This window comes from Eptatretus burgeri, chromosome 2 (assembly GCF_056783735.1).
Source record: "Eptatretus burgeri isolate ZD-2024b chromosome 2, Ebu_testis_v1, whole genome shotgun sequence".
Lineage (NCBI taxonomy): Eukaryota > Metazoa > Chordata > Myxini > Myxiniformes > Myxinidae > Eptatretus > Eptatretus burgeri.
The window spans coordinates 41,122,646-41,147,394 of record NC_140962.1 but is presented as its reverse complement, the minus strand read 5'-3'; the positions used below and the strand labels follow the sequence as shown (position 1 = coordinate 41,147,394).

The window sequence follows — 24,749 nt, the reverse complement described above, 5'->3', positions numbered from 1 at the left end:
GTCTGGGGCACTGATCAACCACAGACTCGAGTGTGGCGTAGAATGCATCCTTCACGGTGAGATCACTCGCCTCAGTCGGAGCATAAACAGAGACCAGGGAAATGACACCTAAGGAGTGACGAATCCTTAATCTCATAATACGCTCGTTGACCGGTGTTACCTCAATTATCATTGGGGTCAGCTTATTGGACACAGCTACAGCAACTCCTTGGGTATGGTAACCATCAGAGCGACCAGACCAATAGTAGGTGTAACCACCCACCATTATCTCGCCGCAATCCGGTCTCCGAACCTCAGAGAGAGCTGCAATCCCGATGTCCAAACGCTTGAGCGCAGATGATAACAGAGACAGGTGATCATCCTCTCTTAGGGATAGGACATTCCAGGCACCCACCCGAAGGGACCGCCTCAGGTTAACCCAAGGAGACCGCCGTCTGGTGGACGACACCTCAGCACCACTCCGACACACTCTCCCGCAATCTGACCCAGGGATGTTGCCCATATGTTACCCATTTCAAAATGGCCGCCATTTTCCAAGATGGATGCCATATTTTCCCGTTGATATCTATGTTCATTATATTCTGAGTATTATTACAATTATTCAAGTGTTTTGTGTTTGTTACGAAACCATTGCTTAGTTTACTCTTTTTTGGCGTAAAAAAACCCAATGTATTGTGGCTGTATCTTTCGAAGATGGCTGCCATTTTGCATGACTGACAATAATTTGGTCCGTAAAGAAACATTTTCAGAATTGTGTTACTTGCTTGATATATGTACGATTCGACTTTTGAAAGTTGGACAAGAAAACACACTATTAAATTTAATGAAAAATTCAATATGGCTACCATTTTTTTCAAAATGGCTGTCAATTTCTAATTCAATGTCTGTTCTCACCACAGATTCGATATAAATGCACAACATGAGTTCTTTTTGTGTCTTTTATGTTGTGACCATCTCTAATATAATAAATACAAATAGTTTCACATGATGACACTTAGTAAAATTACATCTTTTTACAAAGTCTTGCAAAATTTGACATGTATCATGTTGCACTCATCAATGAAAATGAATATTCCACTGACTAGTTCATTATTTAGTTCTCATCAGGAATCAAGAGGTTTGCTTCAACGCGTCCACATTTCAGTGGGTCGCCCATGCAAAGGCAAGCAAAAACACATTTCGAGTTGGCTCGAGCGCACAGGCAGCTCCGAAGACGGTTGCTCTTCTTGCATTTACAGAACTTTTCCTGTACAGCTCTTGGCTTTGGATCCTTTGTCATCATTATTGGCACCAGTTTGCCATTCCTGATTTCTCTGCCGAATGCAGTTGCTCTTGGGTGTACTTGTTTCGAAATGTGTGAGCACTCTTACACACAGTCATTTGGTGAAGACTTCATAGCAAGTGAAGGTAAAATGCATCCTCTGTAGGAGGCAGGCATCTGAGGTCACATTTTTGGTAGCAAAAATGTGTGCACGCAGGACATCCAGACTACCCAGGAAATCAGATTGTATATAGAGGGCCAGAAAGAAGAATCTAGCAGCTTCAATGACATCAGTCGATCCATCAAGGATAAAGTTCTCGCCAGGTTTGCCATACTGAGCGAGTGGAAGAAGCTTTTCTGGATTGTCTACAGCACATTTGAAAGCCCGCTTCTTTCCTCTTTGGAATGGATAGCTCACTGTATCACAGCCACTCAAGATGTAGGCACTGAGGATAACAGAACATATTTAGTCCTGTACTGATTTCGTCGGGTTGTAATATAGAATACCTTATTCTCAAGAAATACGAGCACTTCTATCTCGGAAATCAGTTTTTCAAATGCATCATTATATGGATCATTCTCAGTTTGCTGTTTTGTGCCAGTGATCCTCTTGTTCATGTAAGTTGTCATGCAAGAGTGGTGATAGCGAAAATCTGCTGCAACTATGTCAATGCTACCACTATCAAACATATGTAATCTCTTCAGCATGACTTCATCATGAAGGCTTCTTGCTTTCTGTTGAATTGGTTTATGCCCTTCTCGATCTGTGATGAGCAAGAGCTTCCATTTGCCCTTTTATCTCGCTCTTTGCAACAAATGAAACACTGGTGCTTGTATCAGATAGGTTGCTCAGAACTTGACCTTGTTCCCATATGCGCTGTGTTGGAACTAGAGCTTGATTCGTCACAATTGTTCACAGTAGTCTGAACATTTCGTATTTTCTGTTCAACTGTCTTTCGGTTTGTATAACTGTTACGACATTTTGCATGCATTTTTGGTTCATGTCGCATAAAGTTATGTTCATCTATGATGTCTCGTTCCAATCTAAAAGCTACTTCATCCATTCTTTTAGTGACAGCGATAAGAAGTGCTGGATAACCCAGTGGCGTTTATTGTTGGAGTGGCACAGTTTCTGATGCATGCTGACAAATTAGATATCTGGAATAATCTGTCAGATCGGGATCTTTTCTCCCTTGTGTGTTCTGGTTCCATGATTTATTCGGTCTACTCCACCATGCCAGATAATCTGTGGAAGAAACAAATATGTACTATAGGTTGCAGTCTAGAATAATACAAGAATATCTTTGTATCTCAAAAACATTACATGTACAGCCACTTGTAATAAGACAATTTCTTCTAAAGCAAGAACAAGTATGCACATCTAAATAAGGACTGCTCCCTTGCACTAAGTGACCTGACATTCTTGAGAACTAGATGAATGTTGAGATTTACCATTTGTTTTATTAATCTCATTGACTTGATATGTATTTAAATAAATTAAGATTTGGGGCATAGTTCATCTCAGGTTCACAATATATAAAACATGTATAACATGTCATGTAGAAAGTAGTACATTGGTCAAAAGTTTGAGTGGGGGGATTTCCAAATTGATGATAGGTTTCATTTGCCATTATATCGTTTCTTTACATGTTTTGATTGTATTTTTTATCATTATGAGTGCAGAAGTATATAATCTGGGCTATGAATGTAACATTACTCACCTTCTTCTGAAAATTGATTGCCAAACAGTCATTTAAAGGTGGCTACAGTGATGACCTTCTGGTTATTTACCACCAGAGCAGGTGCACTTCCTGTGCTACTTGCATGTCAACAAATAATTATTAGTAGCATCATCAAACGGACTAAAACAAAAATTTCATTTTCACATGTTATTAATATGCATCTGAGGAAAAATAATGGGAGGGTTATATTTGTATAAGGACGGTAAGTAGAGTATTAAAATGCTTGTAATTCTGTTGCCATGGTAACCAAAAATCCTAATGTTTTTGGCATTATTTAAATATTGCATTCAGAATAGTTAATTAGCTGACATAATATTTTAGACAGAAGTATTTTATATTAAATTAATTAATCTTATTATTTACTGTATAAATGCTATTCCGCCTAAAACTTTTACATGTAACCAGGCCTCTAATTGGTCCGTGGCAAGTGGGTTCTATATCTATTTTTTTAAGGTGTGGGTCAATGTGTAAGTGTGCCAAGTTTCATGCTTTTAACACAAAATGCACATACCACTGCCTTAGCCGCCCTACTATTATGGGTATGTTTTGTTTAATTGATAAAATGGTCACTTGCACATATATTATGCAACATTCCAATGCGGTTTCATGCATACTATAACAACATACGTACCTTTTGCTGTGGAGATCTGCTTCAATGTTCTCGTCTGCTAGTATGCCAATTTGGAAGAGAGGGAGTATTCATTGTTTCAAAATGCATTTTGTAATATTTTTATTACTTTATTTAAACAAGACAATGAAAATGTTATCTCAAATATCCAGCCTGATATTAGTTGTGTACATTATTTTTAAATAAAATAAAATAATTTAATCATTTGACATGTCAAATATTCTATGAATTTTCTTTTAACTATGGGTATTTTTATTGAGAAAAAATAAGTATTTTAGAAGGGCCGTATTTATGTATATTTCCAAATTATTTATCTGAGGGTCACAGACATATGAGAAACTCAAAACTTCTCAATACCATTTTAATATATGTGCAAAATCGTTCGGGTCAACATTGGGAGGATAACAGATTTGACACTAGAAACAAGCCCCAATACATTGTATTGCACTCCCTAATAGTGTAAACCATGCAATGGTTTTATAACAAACACAAAGCAATGAAACAATTTGAATAATACTCAATGTATAATGGAAGATTGATATCCATGATCAAACATATTGTCCTATCTTGCAAAAAAATGGTGGCCATCTTGAAAAAAATGGTGGCCATCTTGGGAATTTTATGTCAGAAGTATAGTGGCAATTTTCAGGATGTTATGTTCTATTAATGTGCCAAGTTTAGTACTATTTCCATTAAAATTACCCTAACTTTATCATTCTGCATTTTTCATTTTTTCAGGAGAGGCGAGTTTCGATTTGAGGGTAGTAGTAGTAAAAAATGCAATTTTTTTCCAATTTTGCAATTCCTCGGGCAGAGCAGGCCTCTGGATTCTGTTCCCTAAGGGTCTGAACTTGCAAAAAAAAGTGGCCTGCAAAGTATATCTTTCCGTGACAGGTAACTTCATTTTTAAGGCTCTTTTTGGACCTTGGATCCCAGACTATGAGGACCTGAAGAGCAAGGATACAGTCAATCATTGACCTCTTTGGTGTAAAGCCTGACTACTCTGGATGCTGGTGCTCAAGCAGATGGTGGCGAACCCTCTCAAGAATTATCCGAGCAAAGACCTTGCCCGACACTGAGAACAGAGTCACCCCTCAGTCGTTGTGGCAGTCTTGGCGACCACCCTTCCCTTTCCAAAGAGGGGCAACAAGGCACCTCTTCCAGTCAGTTTGGAGCAGAGAAGGCAGAGCACAGAACTGCATGCAACAACACAAGTAGAGCATTTCCACCAGCCTTGAAAAGTTCAACAAGGATGCCACAGATCCCAGGAGCTTTACCCCATTTCAACCGGTTCACCACATCCTGTTTCCACAAACAAAGGTGGACCACAGTTGATTAGAGGGTCCGCAATAGGGATAGTATCACCCCTGACATCCAACTCGACAGCTGGTGGATCAGCCTGGTACAGCTGCTCAAAGTAACTGGCCCAGCGGGGCTTCACTTCAGACTCCTCCATCAAGAGCCCACCACCCTTTGCTCTCACTGCAGTACACCGAGGGACGGGACGGGCACGAATTCCCCTGTAAGCAGGACGATAATCACTGGACCATAGGTGATGCTCTACCCCCTCAGAGATTTCTCGCACATAGACCTCCTTGTCCACCCTTAGTGCACGTGCAGTTTTACGCTTCAGTTCCGTGAAGCGCTCAGCTCTACCATTTAGCCTGGCCCTGCGACTGGTCAATGGTATCCAGGTTCCAGTATCCGTTGGGAGACAAAATTCTTCTTCGCTCGACAGTGAGTTCAAGACACCTACCGGCAACATCAAAGACTATAGTCTTGAAGGCACTCCACAACTCTTCAGGATCCCCCAAAGCACCCAGACTCCCCAAATCTCCACTCAGCCTGTTTGTAAACTCCTCAGCTACCCTCTCATCCTTAAGCTTGCCAACATCCAGCCTAAGCTGCGATGGTACCATTCTCCTGGATTTAAGCTGCAACTTCAGAGTTGCTACAACAAGCCTGTGGTCAGTATTGAGGAACTGGGCACTCCAGTACACCCTACAGTTCTGGATCATCCTCCAGCGACCATCAACGAGCACATGGCCAATCTCCTTTGCCGCACCGCCAGCGTTCGAATATCAAGTCCAGTGATGAGCCTGTGGGCGTTGAAACCATGAACCAGCCACCCTAAGTCCATGACTTCTTGCAAAGTCAAGGAACTTAGTGCTATTCTGTTTCACAGTTGCAGCCCAATGGGGACCAACACATGTCTCATAACCATTCCTATCAGTTGCAGTCGATGCATTGAAATCCCCCAAGACAAGAAGAGTATCTGGCCTGGGGCACTGATTCGTGAGCTCTCTTGTTTCTGTGTTTTTCAATGTTTCTGTCTCTCTTCGTGAGCTTGAAATTCGACTACACTGTTTGACATGCTGCCGACATCCACAAGGCTTCCCAAACCATCAACCAAGGTTTTACACACTGCTGACATTCTCAGACTCTCCTGCCTGTAAAAACCAACCCACATTACCACTGCCTGCTTTTTTTTTCTTCCTTCTTGCATTTATTGCCCTCAGGGCTCTACAACCTGAATCCATGAAACCACTTTGCACAGTCTTTGCCCTCAGAGCTTTTCTTCCAGTGTCTATGCCTTTGGAATGTTATCACCCCAACTGTTTTCCAGGAAGCTTTGGCTGCACAAATTAAACTTTTCCTCGACATTTACAGACTCTCGCTGCCAGTGTTCTTCCCCTCTGAAACTTTGCATATTGGGCCTGATTTCCTTTTGTTATTTTATTCTCCTTTAACCACTCTCAATCCCCCTTGAGTACTTTGCATATTTCCATGATTATCTTGCAAAACTTCGTTTTTGCAAGATCTGTTACTTGTTTAGATTTTTTGTTTGTTTGTCTGTAATCATTGGATTTTTCACCTTTATATCACTCTGTAGAGCACAATTCTCATCGGAAACTCTTGTGGGTACACATATCGTAGTATTATTACAATACCCTTCAGCACACATAAAGGTTAAGGTCAAGGTCAAAGGTCAAGGTCACTTTGCGGTAAATCATGGAGGTCGCCGAAACCATTATTTTTTTGAGTAATTTTAATCGAATCATCTCCAAACTTTATGGGAATGTAGTATATGGTCTGGCGCTCAGCTGATTAGTTTTTGGTGGCGATTGGCCTCGACCTTCATGGTTAGCACCTAAGGTCGAAATATTTTGACCCCAAGGTCAAATTTTGAAATCTTAGGTACCATATCGTGTAATATAATACCTCATATGAAAACCCTTGATGAGTGCTTTCTAGATATGTCAAGCTTGAGACATTATGACGTCATTTGGTGACGTTATGAGGCAAACGCATATTTTTCATGGTTACTCTGTAGAACGATTCTCATCGGAATCTCTCGTAGGCAAATATTCCTCAAGGAGTCGCTCCTGGTGGATAGCAGCTCTGTTCACCTCAGTGTGACCTTAAAGAAGTCACACATGGTCACCTTTTGGCAAGACAGGGTGACATTGGTTTTTATTTTATTTTTGTTTGGTTCAATTGCATAGTCTAATCTTTAAGAATTTATCACGATTAATTTAACTTGAAATCAAAATTTCTTAGCTCACCTGGAATGTAGTTCCAGGGAGCTTATGGGATCGCACGCCGTTCGTCCGTCTGTCCATCCATAAACACTTGCAACTTCTCCAAAACAACACACACAATTTTGATGAAACTTGACCACAACCTTCACCACCCATGATGTGCCAAAGTTTGTTCACACCATGAAAAAAATTGTGGCCTCAGGGTTCCACAGAGGGATTGCTCCCCAAAATAAAATTTGCTTTCTTCTCAGAAACTACACACTCATTTCTGATGAAACTTGACCACAACTTTCATCACCAGTGATGTACTAAAGTTTGTTCTTGCTACTTAAAAAAACAGTCTCTAATCCTGAAGAATTTAAGTAGGACTTCCGGTTTTAAGTTTGGAGCGACGGCAGAGTTTCTCAGGGCTCCTGTCGTTATCTGTGCCGTTTTAAGTGTTTATTTTCTCACCTACATGTTACTGTGTGTTCCTGGTTCGGTTTTGTTTCAAACATCGTGCTATTTTGTGAGTTTTCGTCGACCTTGTCTTACCAGGTTCCTTGAGGCCGACCCATCCTTCCCCTCTTGGTGTACGATCATCCTTATTTATATTCTCTCCCTGTTACCTTCAATTCCTATGTTCCCCACTTCTCCAATGTCCCCCATCCCTCCCAACTAAACACTCTGTTTCTTGTTTTAAATCCAAAACAAAAAACAACAAAAAACACTACCTTTCTCCTTGCATATTCACGAGTCCCGAACCTTCTTCTTCTTTTTCTTCTTCCTCCTGCTGGCACACCATCTTTATTCTACTTGAGCTGACCCACTGTCACCATTACCTTCACGATTTCTTCCTTTTACCTTCCATTCCCAAATCTTACCTATTCTTCAAAAATACATCAAAAAATTAATAATCTTCATTGTATCCTTACGATTGAAACACCTCCTGGAACCACGTGTCTCTCTCCACCCCCTTCCTGATACGTTTCATCGACCCAGCAGCTTCACTCTGCGTTTACAGTTCCAAATTCACCATACACCTCCACAATTTAACTTCAACCTTCCCTTTCCGAATGTTACGCAATCCTTATTTAAAATAAATAAATTCACTTTTGACAATACACCTCCCACAGCCACATGCTCCTCACGTAACCACGTGATCTGTTTCCACCCCCTGCGTTTAGCAATCCAAATTCACCTCACGATTTTTTTCTACATTTCCATTACCTAATCTTATGAAAATTCTCTGAAACAATAATAATAATAATAAAAACGATCTCTTATAATGCTTAATCTTCCTCTTTCATGTGTGTGGTACTCTTCACTGTATCATAATGCACTATTCCTCTTCTATTTCAACAGACTGCTCTCAATTCGACCTTTCATTCATACCTTGCCAAAAAAAATCCAACTGTTACAGCGTTTCTCCTCTCCATTCTCTGAATTCGCCTTTATTGCATCCATCAATAAATGTCTTTAATCGCATCTCTGACCTAAAAATAACCCCCCCCCCCCAGTTTGCTATGAGTGTTCACTTTCCATCAACCATTCTTTTTTTCTAACTTTAGTGCCAACTCACCCCTCCCTCTCAAAGGAACCATCACACTCTTCTCCCTCCAAGCTTCCCTCTCACCTTTCTCAAAAACTCCCCCTCACCTCTCCCCACTCAACTTCTCCCAACATTCACACCCCTCACTCACCATTCTCAAAGTTGCCCCCCCTCTCATCCACAAATTTGCCTCCTTCCCCTGCCCTCTTACCTCCATATCATCACTCCACCAACTCAAATCCTCAACTGCCTTCTGCCCTCTCTTGCCCCCCCTCTCCCCCAGCACCACAGAGCCTTTTCTCCTCCTCATCCGGCCCCCTCCCCTCGCTATTCTACAATCCCCCACACTCTTTCAACAACTCTCCTTACCTCCCCCCTACTACCTTGTCCAACCCTCCTCTCCCATCCCCTGCGCACAAAGCCTCCTCCCCTCCATCTTCGTCCACACTGTTAATATCAAATATCCAGGGCCTTTGCTCAAACCTTACAGATCTTTCCATACAGGTTGCCACTGACAAACCAGACATAATCTGCCAAACAGAAACTTTCCTCCCTCAAGACGTCTCAAACTCCCAAGTATCTCTCCCTGGTTATTCCCTCCTCTGGTATGACAGACCTGAGCCTTGTCCTGGCAGAGGAGTTGCTCTCTTCATCAAAGACTCCATTCCTCACTCTCCATGCACTGCCCTCACTCCCAAACACCCCCAGGAATACCTCTGGCTATGGCTTCCCCTCCACTCCCACCTCATGTTTATATGTGTATTGTACCGTCCACGAAACAGTGATGACTCCATTTACACCTCACTATCCGAAAACATGGACCAACTTCTATCTTCTCATCCAAACTCTCTCTTCCTCATATGTGGTGACTTCAATTGTCATCATGCCAGTTGGCTAGGTGTGGGTACCTCTCTAACCTGTCATGGCACTTCAGCAAAAGCTTTCTGCGACTCATTGGGACTGACTCAATCAGTCAATTTCCCGACCCGGATCTCAACCAATGGTACTCCATCTCTTCTGGATCTGATTTTGACAAATTTCCCTGAAAATATCTGCTGTTCTTCCTCTGCTCCAATCGGTTCGTCTGACCACATGCTTGTCAAAGTGGACATCTCTCTGGCTGTTATCAAAGAACCACCTCAGCACCGTCGAGTCTGGCATTTCACTCAAGCCGACTGGCGGGGTCTCCAAGCAGCCATCAAACTTCGAGACTGGTCTCCCATCACCACTTTCTCCAACATCAACTCATCCTGGGAATTCTTTTAAAGAAACTTGCTCTCCCTCATGCACAGATTTATCCCCTCTCGTCTTCAGTTGTCCTACCCTTCCTCCCACCCATGGTTCACTGAAGCTTGTGGCGAGGCAGTTGTCCTGAAAAGAAACTTGCCTTTGCCTCATGGAAAGCAAACCCTACTGAAGGTAATATCAGTTCCTTCCACATAGCTCGGAAGAAGTGTGTATCTACCCTTAGGAGAGCCAGAAAACAACATCTTTCTCAGCTCAAGTCTGAACTCTCAAACATCTCTCCCTCCTCCAAATCCTGGGGGCACCTGATCAAATCTGTTTCTGGTGTTTGTCCCCTCCATCCCCTCCCTTACCTCAAATGGCCGCACTGCTGATCCCGCACGTGAAAAGGCTGGATGCCTAAACTCGGTGTTTGCATCGAAATCTTGTGTCCAAAACCCATCGCTTTCTGTACCCACCTTACCCAGTCGCACACAACTGCCCCTGGACTCTGTGTCCTTTTCTCCTGACAAGGTGGAGAGCTTGCTGTCAAACCTCAACTCACATTCTGCAACCGGTCCAGATGGCATCAGCCCACATGTCCTCAAAACCTGCTCCTCTGCTCTTGCTCACCCTTTTCCTGTTCTATTCACCCTCTCATTTGCTCAAGGTCATGTCATCTGCTTGGAAATCAGCAAACATTACTGCACTGCATAAAAAGGTGCAAAAACAGATCCTTGCAACTACAGACCAATCAGCCTTCTCCCAATCATCAGCAAGGTTATGAAATCCATCATCGCTTCAGACATTAAATCCTTCCTCTTCTCCAATGGCCTGATTTCTGATCATCAATTTGGATACAAACCAGGTCACTCTACCTTGGATATGCTGCTTCTGCTCTCCCAACGATGGATGGAGGTCCTCAATGCCGGACATGAAATCAGAGCCATATGCCTAGACAGATCGTGTGCTTTTGACACGGTCTGGCACCCTGCCCTGCTCACCAAACTCTCATCATATGGTATCCAAGGCCATCTCCACTCTTGGCTCGCAGATTTCCTCTCCTGTCGCAGCCAACGTGTGGCCCTAAATAGAGTTCTTTCATCCCCTCTTCCTGTTCAGGCTGGAGTTCCTCAAGGCAGCGTTCTGGGCCCTGTTATTTTCTGGTTTTCATCATTGATCTCTCCGACTCTCTGGAAAATCCTCTTTATCTCTTTGCTGATGACTGCACCCTCAGCCGTACCATCTGTCATCCCTCAGACCGGCAACCAGCAGCTTCCAGGCTCACTGCAGATCAAGGTAAAATCATGAACTGGTCCAACACATGGAACATGTCTTTCAATCCGGACAAATCTCACACTCTCACTGTGTCTCTCCAAAAGGACTGTTTGGAAAACACTCCTATCTCAACAATCAACTTTCTCAACAATCCTCTGGAAGAAGTCCTTTCTTTCAAGCTTCTGCGTCTCACTATCTGCCATGATCGTTCCTGGGAAAGCCACATTTCCAACCTGGTCTCCAAAGCCAGTCGCCGACTGGGAATCCTCCGTCATGCAAAGTCCTTCCTCGGCCCACATGAGCTCCTGACCACATACAAAGTTTTCGTCCACAGCCTGATGGAGTACTGCTCTCCCCTCTGGGCTGGTGCTCCTGCCTCCCACCTTTCTCGGCTTCACGCTGTGGAAACCAAGGCATTTCGGATCATTGGCATCTCCCGTGATGAAGCTGAGTCTTTGGGCCTCACTTTCTCACCGCAGGCAGGTCGGTGGTCTTTCTGTCTTCAACTGTCTCCTCTCCGGTCTCGCTCCCCTGCTATGTCTGCGATTTGTCCCCACCATATTTCCGCAGGGCGCTCAAGGTCCACCAACAACCCCCTTCTGGTAAAACTACCAAAATCACGAATCACTGCTCACCTTTACTCTTTCATTCCTCTTTTTTTCCCCACCTTTGGAATAAACTCCCTCACTCTATTCAATCTCATTGTTCCCTCCAGGACTTCAAAACAGCTGGTCACCACCACCTCTTATCGTCCCCCATCCAAATCCTCGATGTTTTCTACCCCCATTAATCCACCCCAAACGCACCTTCAAATTCCCTGCTTTCCTCCCTGAAAGTCCCTGCAATGTCCATCTTGTATACCCATTCCCCACCCTATCCCTCTCCCTTCCACAGATCTCCTAATGTCTCTGTTCCCCACTGTTTTGTCCTTCCCACTCCCGCCCCTCTTGTCTCATGCCTCCCTTGCTATGCGTTGTGTGTTAGCTTTCATACGAGCCTCGACAAGGTATACAAAAAAAAGAGGTCCAAGGAGGTCTCTCGGGGCAAGGGTGGGTGGGTTGCCCCCCAAAATAGGTATTTTCTTTCTTCTCAGAAACTAAATACACAATTCTGTTGAAGTGACACAACCTTCATCACCCATGATGCACCAAAGTTTGTTCACGGCAAAAAAAAAAGAGTTGGTGTCAAAGCCACCCAATGCTCGCCTGTTTCTACATTTATCGTTTTTAAAAGACTAGTCTAATAATATTTTTTATAAAGCATTGCAGTGAAGTCTGATCCAAATAATTTTAAAGCAATATATGTATTTGTATATTGTAATCAGTAAAAAATAGTGTGGTAGATAAAAACATTAGAAAGGAAATAACTTGCACCAAAAACTTTAACATTTTCACGCTCATGCTAACGCCGGGGGTATCGCCATCGCTCTCTGTTCTTCGAACAGGCGAGCTAATAAAAAATGGGGGCCATAACGGTGGTTCATTGATACATTTCGCTGATTCCGTCACATGTTGACTTTCTTCCTCAGTATCATTATTCGACCAGGTGAGCGCCCAGGGGTATTGCACCTATTTTATTATCTTCAACATGTATGTGTATATAATATATATATATATATATATATATATATATATATATATATATATATATATATATATATATATATATATATATATATATATATATATATATATATATATATATGTACTGTATATGTATATACACTGACCCTGTTCTTCCAATCAGCGATACTTGTGAAATTTTCTTGGTATCTGTCATTTTCACAACTCCTGTTGGTGTCGAAATTATAAACATTGTTTGTGGAGAGCTTGTGGCAGTGGATAAGCATGTGGTTCACTGCTTGTGTTGCTGTACAAGCAGTTGGTGGATCTTAAGATCTCCACGGTGGAGGGAAAAAGGTAACGGATAAGGAAGCTGGGACGAGGCGTAGGCGAGACAGTTTCCTGGTAAACATGATGTGCAGGATTGAGAAAAGCAAGAACAGATAGAGAACATTGTTCCTTCCGAAGTTTAAGTCTCAGAGAAGTAAGATAAAGGGAGAGTGATGAGTACTCGGGTCGGGGTGCACTGACAAGCAGTTGACCTGCGTTTTACAACACAAACAAAGATATGATGGTTACATCGATCGAGATTCCTCTCACGTCTTACATTGAGAAATGATCATGAATGGGGAACAACTCGGCAACTAACAGCTTGGGCTCTGGGGGATTCGGGGAAGAAGGTGGGTGATGGAGGGGTTTGGGGTGTTTATGGGGACTTTGAGGAGTGAATGTATAGGATTGAGAATATGATTAATTTATTTAATTTAAATTAAATATCTCTTGGCTTCACTTTGAACCGGTGCAAAATTTCATTCTATTTATTGAATCTACTAGAATAGAAACCTTGGTGTGGAACAAACACATCACTTTAAAGTTTTAATGTTCACAACTAAAACTCTTGATTGTGATGGTATGATGTATTTAGACTAAATTTAACGTTTGTAAACTTAACGAATGTTCTATTTATCACATGAATCATGTTCTATTTTGTTGTTTCCACAGCCAATATTTAAAATTCACATTGTATTGAAGTACTATGGACAGAAAACAAATATTTCCTCTTGTGAATGATACAAATGGAGTATTTGTGTGTTGTGATGACTGCAAATTGTATAGATAGTGGGATTTACTTGTGAGTTGTGGCCAAAAATATTGGCACCCTTCCACTTTTTTTTTTAAAGAACTCACAATTTTCTCTAAAAATTAGTTGAAATTGACAAAAAATATTTGGTCTCAATTCTTTAATTCACTGTTAATATTACAGAACCTTTGTTTTTGATTCTGAACTTCATATATCCTTTTAAATCAGAAAATAAAAAGAAATGGCATTGACAAAATTATTGACACCCTTGACAATATATTTGGGAGCACAGCCTTTAGACTTAACTGCAGTCAAGCACTTCCTGTAGCCATGAATGAGCTTCCTACACCTCTTTACTGGCAGTTTGGACCACTCTTCTTGTGCAAACTACTGCAGTTCTCCCAGATTTGAAGGGTGCCTTCTCCCAACTGCTGTTTTCAGATCTCCTGATTTCATGATGCCATGCACACATTCAAGGCACCCAGTGCTCGAGACAGCACAACAACCCCAAAACATCACTGAACCTCCTCCACGTTTGACTGTAGGGAAGGTGTTCTATTCTTTGAAGGTTTCATTTTGTTTTCTGTAAACATAGAGATGATGTGCTTTACCAAAAAGCTCTAATTTGGTATCATCTGTCCACAGGACGTTCTCCCAGAAGGATTTTGGCTTGTTCAGGTGTGTTTTGGCAAACTCCAGTCAGGCTTTCTTATGTATGTCTCTGTCTGTCTGTCTGTCTGTCTGTCTGTCTGTCTGTCTGTCTGTCTGTCTGTCTGTCTGTCTGTCTGTCTGTCTGTCTGTCTGTCTGTCTGTCTCTCTCTCTCTCTCTCTCTCTCTCTCTCTCTCAGCAGTGGGGTCTTCCTGGGTCTCATTCCATAGAACTCCCTTTCATTGAGTTGGCGATGGATGGTGCGAGTTGAAACTGTCATACCTTGTGTCTGAAGGTCAACGTGAATCTGTTTGGCAGTTGAATGAGGTGCTTTCTCCACCATTCGAACAAATCTTTGCTGCAATCTTCGATCAAGTTTTCTCTTGCGGTCAACGTCCGGGGAGGTTGGCTTCAGTGCAGTGGGCCTTAAACTTCCTGATAACATTGCGTATGGTGGACACAGGAACATCATATCAATGTCTCTAGATATGGACTTGTCGCGTTGAGATTGTCCATGCTTGGCTACAATCTTGTGTCTGCCCTCCTCAGACAATTCTCTGGTTTTCTTTCTTTTCTCCATGCTCATTGCAGTACACACAGTGACACAAAACAGCAGAATGGCTCCTCTTCTCAATGCAAACTGGTTGAATGAGTGATTTTTATATTGCAGGCACCTGAAACTCACCACAGGTGAGTTCAATTCCAACATAAAGGAGAATCACCTGCTTGAAATCTAATTATTTCTAACAACTTATAAAAGGTGCCAATAATATTGTTCATGCCATTTTAGGCTTTCTGTGTGGAATAAACTCAGATTTAGTAATATTTGAGCTTTGTTTGTTTTCCTCCACTGCAAAGCAAATAAATACATTTGTGGACACCAAAATATTTTTTATAATTTCAACAATTTTCTGAAAGAAATGGTGCATTCTTTGAAAAAAGTGGTAAGGGTGCCAATACTTTTGGCCACGACGTATGTGTGCAACAATATACATTTACCTTACTGGGACAAACCACTTGCAGTGTTTTTCTTCAACACTGACCTTTCTTGTTAACTTAAAAGTTATAAATATTTTCTGACTTTGCAGCAAAGAGGAACTCAAACCCTCATGCATGTGCATCAACGTTCCGGCAGAAAGCCGCACCATAGATGGTATATTCTCTTCTTGTTCTTCCATTTATCCCTCAATGTTATCGACGATGAAACCGATGATGTGTAGCACATGCAATCAATACAAATGCGAAGGAATTTTACTTCTAAAAGTAAACTATTGTGTACATGTCACACACACACACACACACACACACACACACACACACACACACACACACACACACACACACACACACACACACACACACACACACACACACACACACACACACACACACACACACACACACACACACACACACACAGTTCAAGGCAAGTTGATGCAAGACTCCTCTGGTCTAATAATGATGCAGAACAAAAAATGTGATCCCTTTTAAAATGACATCAAAATATATTTTTAACTGTTTTTTAAAAAAGTTTTCAAAAATCTGTCTGAAGAGATTCATTTTTGTTAATTGTTTAACATCAGACCATAGCATTGTATACTCATCACCCCTGATGCATAACATTATTTCTGTAAGTTTAATAAACACAATCAGCAGAAGCCCACATGTTTGGGGTGGTCAAGGATTCGATGATTGACCTGATACAGAAACCCTAAGTCGTGACATTAAACAGATGTTTCTACTCTTTTGACACAACACGAATGTTGATAAAATGTTCCAATAACTCGACGCATAATGTAAATACAAGACACATATGTCAAGATCCTGTTTCCAAATCATATGTGGCAAATATAAACACATTTGTGTGTACAATATTCGAGTTCATAGCACACGATAACCCGTGCAGTTTACTTAAATTTCACTTAAATTTAAAGAAAATAATAATGATTTTAACGATCATTAAAAAAAATCCGAAAGTTTCGTGACATTGAAGTAGTCCAGAAGCAGCATAAGCTATCCTGAACACCACCTTAAACTCCACCCCATAAAACCTTTATTTACATTGAAGTATTACAAAACTGGAGGTTTTTGGAAATATAAAGTAGGTGATTTGTGGTTTACAGTCTTCAAGTTTATAACTCAATTTCAATAAAATAAGATTGTAAAAGTAAAATAAATTAATTAATTCTGGGTTTTACCACCATTTTCCACAGCATCTGATACATCACCTATCCAACACATTACATAAGTTATTCGTGCCTATTGTATGTGTCCATTATGACATCATTAAAAACAGGAAGTTTCTGTTTGGAATGATTTTCAATTTTGGCTGACCGCTAGTCCAGGCGGACAGAGTAAAAATATTATCTTCCCATTCTCTGCGCATGTATGATCAGGACGAATTCTGAGCGAAATGTGTTAAAATGAAAGAGTCGTCTTCCTATTCATGTCTCAATTCGTGTTCAGTGGGATACAAAATGTAAATTGTTCAGCCTGTCAGAGGTATGTGCTCTAACGAGTGTCGTTTGAGTTCCTCCACTCATGTCCCGTTTGTGTTGGAATTGAAAACATTGTTGGTAGAGAGGGTGAGGAGTTCATGGTGAACCCCGTTGCTAATGGGTGGAGTGTAAATTCCTGTGGGTGGAGCTTCAGCTGACTAAATGGAGTGTGTGTGTGTGTATGTGTGTGTGTGTGTGTGTGTGTGTGTGTGTGTGTGTGTGTGTGTGTGTGTGTGTGTGTGTGTGTGTGTGTGTGTGTGTGTGTGTGTGTGCGCACCTTGCGGCAGTGGATAAGTGCGTGGTTCCATGCTTGAGTTGCGGTACAAGCAGTTGGTGATCTGAAGATCTCCACGGTGGAGGGAAAAAGGTAACGGATAAGGTAGCTGGGACGAAGCATAGGCAAGACAGTTTCTTGGTAAGCATGATGTACAGGATTGAGAAAAGCAAGGACAAATGGAGAACATTGCTCATTACGAAGTTTAAGGCTCAGAGAAGTAAGATAAAGGAGAGCGTAATCAACACTCAACACTCGGGGAGGGGTGCACTGACAAACAGTTGACCTGGATTTTACAACAAAAACAAAGATATGATGGTTGCATCGATTGAGATTCCTCTAACATATTACTTTGAGAAATTGTCAAGAAGAGGGAACAAATCAGGGATAGACTTTGGCTATGGGGGATTAGGGGAAGAAGTTTGGTGATGGAAGGGGGTGGGGGTGTTGATGGGGACTTTGAGGAGCGAATGTTTGGGATGGAGAATATGATTAATATATTTAATTTAAATTAAATATCTCTTGGCTTCACTTTGAACCGGTGTGACATTTCATTCCATTTAGCAAATCTACAAAAATAGAAAACCTTGGTTTTGAACAAACACAACACTTTAAAGTTTTAATGTTCACAACTAAATCTCTTGATTGTGATGGTTAGATCGATTTAATCCACAAGAGTATTTTTGGAGGAATGAGTGATATTGGATACACTGATAGTTTTAAATCTCAAATGGTGGTGATAACATGACGACTGTTTGGCTTGATACAGATAACCAGTGAACAGCGTTAACGATATTGTTCATGCTTTTCAATACAAGTTTGAACTTTGAACCGATCATTCACCTTTGATTGTTTTTATATTCCTGTGTGTGGCTATCAACTTACTGAAGATCCTCGTGTACCTGTAATATTCAATGAAAACCCAAAGTAACTCGGACCTTATTGGATTGCTCTGCTTGCAGGTACCTTCGGCAGATTTAACGAATCCTTGTTTCTTGTGAATAATAATCCCTACGGAATCCACACCTTGTTCATCATACACCTGTTACTTTGGAAATACAGTAAAACCATCAAATAAATAGTTTTTTTCACCAATTAATCACACCAGGTGATCCTTCTGATCCTGCATGTTAATCATTTTGGGTTTAAAATAGAATCCCCCAAAACTCTTGATCAAATCACGGATTAACCTAAAAAGTTGTTTTATTAATAATTTAATTACCTTCAATCAAAGTTGTTAACCTGATCCATGGTAAAGTTGGTGTGTGTATTTTCGGGGATAAATGTGAACCAATGTGCTGTGGTTTTTGCAAACTTTTAAAAACACAAATTTGAAGTCTTTATCTTTCTCTCAGAAACGTCCACTGTTTTCACAGAAACATCAATCAATCTACTCGATTGTACTTGAAATTGACACGACATCATTAATGTTTGCATTCTGATGCATTTTTATTAGTTGAGATAAATACACAAAAGATCCAGAAACAATAGATATGCAAACAATACATATGCAAGGATATGGTGGAGAGAGAAACAGGTGCATGCATCACACCTGTCTGCTGTACCGATTGTCATGTATTTATTTAATTTAACGAATGTTCTATTTATCACATGAATCATGTCCTATTTTGTTGTTTCCGCAGATAATATTTAAAATGTACATGGTATTGAAGTACAATGGACAGAAAACAAATATTTCCTCTTTCGAATGATACAAATTGAGTTTTTGTGTGTTGTGATGACCGTAGATGGGATGGACAGTGGGATTTACTTGTTATGTGAGCAATGGTATACACTTACCTTGTTGGGACAAACCACCTGCAGTGTTTTTCTTCAACCATGACCTTCAATGTAAACTTCTAATTTGTTAACATTTTTTGACTTTGCAGCAAAGAGGAGCTCAAACCCTCATGCACGCACGTGCATTAAGGTTCTGACAGAAATCCAAACCATAGATAGAAAGTAATTTTATTCATACAGGTAAACTATTTTGGACATCACACACACACACACACACACACACACACACACACACACACACACACACACACACACACACACACACACACACACACACACACACACACACACACACTTCAAGACAGGTTGATGAAAAACTTTGCGGCCTAATTAAGATGCAGAACAAAAAACTTGATTCCTTTTAAAATGATGTCAGAAGTTTATTTAAAACTTTTTTATTATATATTTTTTCAAACTTTTAAGACATTCGTTTTTGTTAATTGTTTAACACCAGGTCATAGCATTGTACACTCATCACTCCTTGTGTATAACCCATGCGTTTGGGCTGGTGGATACGTCGATAAACCGATCTAGAAACCTTAAGTCGTGACATTTAACAGATGTTTCCACCCTTTTGACACAACACGAATGATGATAAAATGTTCCGATAACTCGATGCATAATGTACATACAGGACACATATGTCAAGATCCTGTTGTCAAATCATATGTGCTTATCATAAAAACATTTACTTATACATTACCATAACTCATTACAACATCCTCCATAATTTGAGGGTTTCACCCATTTGTTCAGTTCAGTGCAGTTCAGTTCAATTTATAAAATGTGCTGGTGTTTTCACCCCTGTCTGTTTGTTCTGTGAGCAGACAGATACATATCAGGATATCTCAAAAAGTTCGGTTGAAACCTGGTGGTCAGGTTTGGGTATGTGACTAGGACGAATTGATTCAGTTTTGGTGAAGATCTGCAATGGTATTCAGATCAGAGAATTTTTTTAATTTTTCAAGTGATTCGAAACCATTGAGAGATAGGACCAAAAAACGATACACAGCATATTTCAAAAGGTTGTACAGGGATTATGACAAAATTTGATGGATATTTATCGGTGGGATACAAAACATAAACTGTTCAGCCTGGCAGAGGTATGTGCTCTACCTCGTGCCGTTCTCTTTTATACTCTTCTATCAATCAAACACAACGCATGAGAAACAGACATCATATGATAAGAACAGTGGAGGAACCTGAATTATGAGAACAGTGGAGGAACATCATACAGAGTCATGCTTGGAAAATTTCAGGTCCCTATGACAATCGATTGTGATTAGAAACATGAAGAGGCAGAAATAAAAAAAAAATTGTGCTTATTAAGATACCTTCAAATAATCAAATATAAAAAATTACCTCCGTGTGGGGGTGACGGTCATCTCTATAATGTGTTTTACTGTCATAATCGATGAACCGTTGCCAGATATCAACTAAAATGACAGACTGGATAGGTTTTGAAAATGGCGACTTTCACAACTTTCGTGACCTCGTGACCTTGACCCTGACCTCAAATCTGGGAAAAATATGTCGTTGGGTATCACTCATCGACCTCTAACCACATACCAAATTTCATCAAGATAGGAAGTAAAAAGTTTTCTTTGTACGGGGAGGTGTTTTTGACCATCTTCTAGGTTACGTGGCGGCCAAACGGGATGGAAATTCAAAAATCTGTCCAGTTAGATACAAGATAATATTTTTTACTATCATAATCAACAAACAGTTGTCGAATATCTTGTAGAATGGCAGACCAGATAGGTTTTGAAAATGGCGATTTTATAACTTACGTGACCTCGTGACCTTGACCCTGACCTGGAACCCGGACAAAAGTTATATCGTTGTGCAACACTCATCGACCTCTACCCACATACTAAGTTTCATCAAGATCGGAAAGAAAAATTGTTGATGGACGGACGGACGAACGGACACTTGGTCCGGCTTAATTAGGTCATCTCGGTAGAGATGACCTAAAAAGGAGCTCTGTCTTGGTGTGCCTGCATTCGTCCGTCTGTCCGTCATCGTGGGTGATTCTAGTTAGAATAATGAGGAGATGGACACATCGAGCTAAACAAACAAAGAAAGGCAAATGGGAGCAGGGGTATAAGAGGTTGAATCAGCTGGTATGTAATACAGTAATTTACATTATCATCACAATACCACTCAATACTCATTGATTACCAGTGATCACTACATCAGTTTGTTTTCCACTTCTCTCATAATAAACTTTTGAGATTGTGCTCCAAGCTTTTAACACTGATAGTTTCCCTCAGGCTCAATTTAAAGTGAATTCCATAACTTCAGTCTTGTATAAATAATAGTTTTGTTTGTAAAGGATGTTCTTGTTTGTTGTAAATGGTTCATATTAGCTTGGCTTGTTTGGTGACTTTGAATGACTTCATTTTAAACAAAAATTTGAGCAAGTTTTTGGGGTTTCACATTTTGATTCAGCTGGAACATGAGTAACCCGAAATGGAAAATGTTCTTCTATGTTCAGATCTGACATTCCGACATCACATTGTGAAACAATCTAAAATTCTGAGGGTGTTCACAATATTTGTAGGTTTCTTCTTCTTCTTCTTCTTCCTCTTCTTCTTCTTATTGCTGATGGCATCCCAAAATGACAGCCCGTTTGCCGACTGTGCCGTTACCAGGGTGCACCACCCCTTTGTAACTTTGAATACAGTAAACGGTTCAAGGTCATGGATTTATTCCTCAAACAAAGTGGTTTTCACACAACCCTTGGCAAATACCTTCACACATTGTATCACTTGGGATGGGGTTTCCTGATATGAATGAAATTAAATGGAGATCTCGATCAGCACAGACCTGGTGTTGGCTGGACGGTTGAGGTGCTTTGTTTGAGATCTGCAGGTCTTGAGTTCAAGCCTGGTGAGCATTGAATTAACACCAAGTCGGGTTCACTCAGCCTGTCATCCTTCCAAGGTTGGCAAAATGAGTACCATTGTGTTTATAACCAGGGGCACTGCATCACTGACACAGCACCACCCCAGAAAATGAAACAGGCTATATATAAATACATCAGCACATCACATCTCATTCCCTGACAGTTCATTACCTCCTCTTGTTTGATCAAACATATTTCACAAGAAACCTCTTCGATAATCTTATTCAATAAAGAAAAACAAACGTTTAAAAATGGCTTTCCAATAAAATAACATGAATGCATTAAAACACTTTTATCATCACCAATATCTCATTAATATTGATTCATCAGAATAATTTTTCATCCTTCCATATCGGTTGAAATATTATTAAAACTATAATTGTGTTTAAAGAGAGTTACACTAATTACACTCAGTACATGTAACCAATTTAATCCCTTTAGTGAATTGTGCAGTCCAAGATTGAAACACATTCATGATTTGTGTAAATTCCAGATCACGTGACCCTTTGTGTGTTTTAGTTCGTTTGTGGTTTAAAGTAAACTCAGAGTTCCAAGTTCCTCTCAGATGTAATCTTGACTTGTTTGTTCTGTTGTTGTTTTTCACCATTTTGTGATCTCGAGACCATTTGACCCAAATGTGTCTCAACAATACTTGGTTCTTATGGACATGCTTTGATGGAATGAGGAGTGAGAGTGAATTTCCGGAGATAACAAAATAGTTTCATTTTCTGTTTTCTTTTTGTTTTAATTTAATTTAGAATTGAATAAAAAGGTTAAAAAAAAAAAAACCTTTTCGCTTTAAAAACGAACAATCCCTTTTATTTGAATTCATAATTACTTTTTTTCGGGCTGATTACTTCACACAGGCCCTTCATGTGGAAATATTTAAAGTGGAAGTTCTTAGTTGTGATCATGGAAATCCTCCATAACCTTCATTGTAGAAACGTACCGAGTTCTGTCGGCTGTCAGCGTTTGTTTCGGGCACGATAGGACGGACGTGTGCTCACAGTGTATGTATTACTATATGATACGAGGTCCCACGAGAAATATGGCAAAATAATAACAACCAGCCAAACCCACGCGGAGCGCGAAGTTTCTAAAGTGAAGGTTCGTTAGGAGGTCAATATATCCAGTGTTCACAATGTGATTTATAGAATTTCTTTATACACAATGTTTCTTGTTACATGTTTTGTGTCAAATGCACCTTCTGAGGTAGTCAGCATGTGCAGAAGAGGGTTTTACATTGCAGACGCTGTTTTCTCGGAGCGGCATTACGCCTCTCAGCGGTGACGTCACACGTTGCCCTGCAAACGAATGTAAAAATTAGAAAATCGCCAAAAATTCCCAAACCTATCCGTCTGGCGTGATCTCACATAGCCCATGCTGTACATTAGACCACAGAGCACCCGCATGCCGAAAATGGCTACAATCCGTTCAGCAGTCTCGGAGAAGATACGTCCACAAAATATGGCTTCGCATATTAATATAATAATAATAATAATCATCATATAGTTATTTTTACAACTTTATCATGTTTACCACTTTATAATGTCCAATGATTAATGTATTGAAATCTTATTTTCCCATTTCTCGTTATTTCACTCCAGAGCCAACGTACCTGAAATCCCTACGAGGAAGCACGTGATTGTGAAGAAACTTTGCAGAGGAGGAAACCGGGAAACGAACCGACATATGCCATAACCGTTTGGGGCCAAGGCAAAAATGACGTCACAAGGTGGTGCTCCAACGAACATTCTGACAGTGGTGTCTCCGCTCATCTTGATCATCATTCTTATCTCTCAGGCTCCAAGCTCTAATGCCTGTCCGAGTCAATGTAGCTGTCGAAATGATGACGTGGACTGCCGGAGTTTAGGTTTGACGAATGTTCCGCGCAAATTGCCTGCAGGCACAATCATACTTCAGTTATATAACAACAAGCTGAGCAGCATCCACCACACGGCGTTTCATGGTCTGAGCACAGGGAGGTTGTGGGAGAGATAAGGAGAGGGACGTGGGGAGAGGTATCCATGTGATATGGATGGTGTTTTGAACAAGGGGACACGTTTCATAAAAGGACACCAAATATCGCAGATCCAGACAGTGTGAAGTGTGCAGGTTCAGGTAAAATTGTCAGAGAAATAAATGAGAACTCCATCTCTGGCTGTTCATCCAGAACTAACCTCAAAACCACCATCATGTCCAACAATCCCTTCACAACCACCATCACATCTAACAATCCCATCAAAACCACCATCATGTCTAACAATCCTTTCGAAGTCACGACGATGGAAAGCCCAACCAGGTTTCTGAACACAAGCACAAAAGTGCAGTTGGAGAGAGCCACGCCCAGTCCAGAAGTTTCCAAGACGTCGTGCCTGCTCATTGTGGTCCAGCGGATCCTCCTCTCGATCGCTCACTTGCTCGCAGCCATTCCTCTTCTATACCTTCTGGCCATTGTTCGGAAGAACACGATCCCCGGGTCACGTTAAGGTGTTCACTTCATGATAGGAAATAAGGATCCAAACAGTACAATTGTGTTTGTTTCCATGTAAAACATGTCCAGCTTGTGTTCTACTTTCATAACTGATATGCGATGTTGGCTAAAATCACATATTTTACAATTTAATTCCCGAATTCATCTGATGTCTTATATTCTAACAATTCAAACAAATAACACTGTATATCTTTCCTGGAGTTTGTTCCAGGGTGAAGTGATAATGATTATTCCTTGAATCATGTAACATCAATAAATTTATCTTCGAATAAAGTCA

General features: G+C 40.7%; 1 protein-coding gene and 1 long non-coding RNA gene across 4 annotated transcripts; one reads left to right on the top strand and one right to left on the bottom strand.

The window, feature by feature from the left end:
• Positions 1-312: 312 nt before the first annotated feature.
• Positions 313-23,768, bottom strand: LOC147031885 (uncharacterized). Of its 2 annotated transcripts, XM_085868589.1 has the most exons (4): positions 23,597-23,768; positions 23,183-23,282; positions 17,274-17,379; positions 313-2,507 (listed from the first exon to the last, which is right to left on the bottom strand). In XM_085868589.1, the coding sequence occupies exons 1-4, from the start codon at positions 23,766-23,768 to the stop codon at positions 2,433-2,435; spliced, it is 453 nt and encodes a 150-aa protein (XP_085724715.1). In that variant the 3' UTR covers positions 313-2,432. The 2 variants fall into 2 exon arrangements, 1 of the variants encoding a protein (XP_085724715.1); XR_015054773.1 differs by lacking the exons at positions 313-2,507; positions 17,274-17,379 and adding an exon at positions 18,549-22,064 and having other exon boundaries at positions 23,597-23,738.
• LOC147031884 (uncharacterized) lies at positions 13,011-24,749 on the top strand. Of its 2 annotated transcripts, XR_015054778.1 has the most exons (4): positions 13,011-13,448; positions 15,587-15,651; positions 17,284-17,363; positions 23,586-24,749. It is a non-coding gene; the product is annotated as an uncharacterized LOC147031884 (long non-coding RNA). The 2 variants fall into 2 exon arrangements; XR_015054776.1 differs by lacking the exon at positions 17,284-17,363.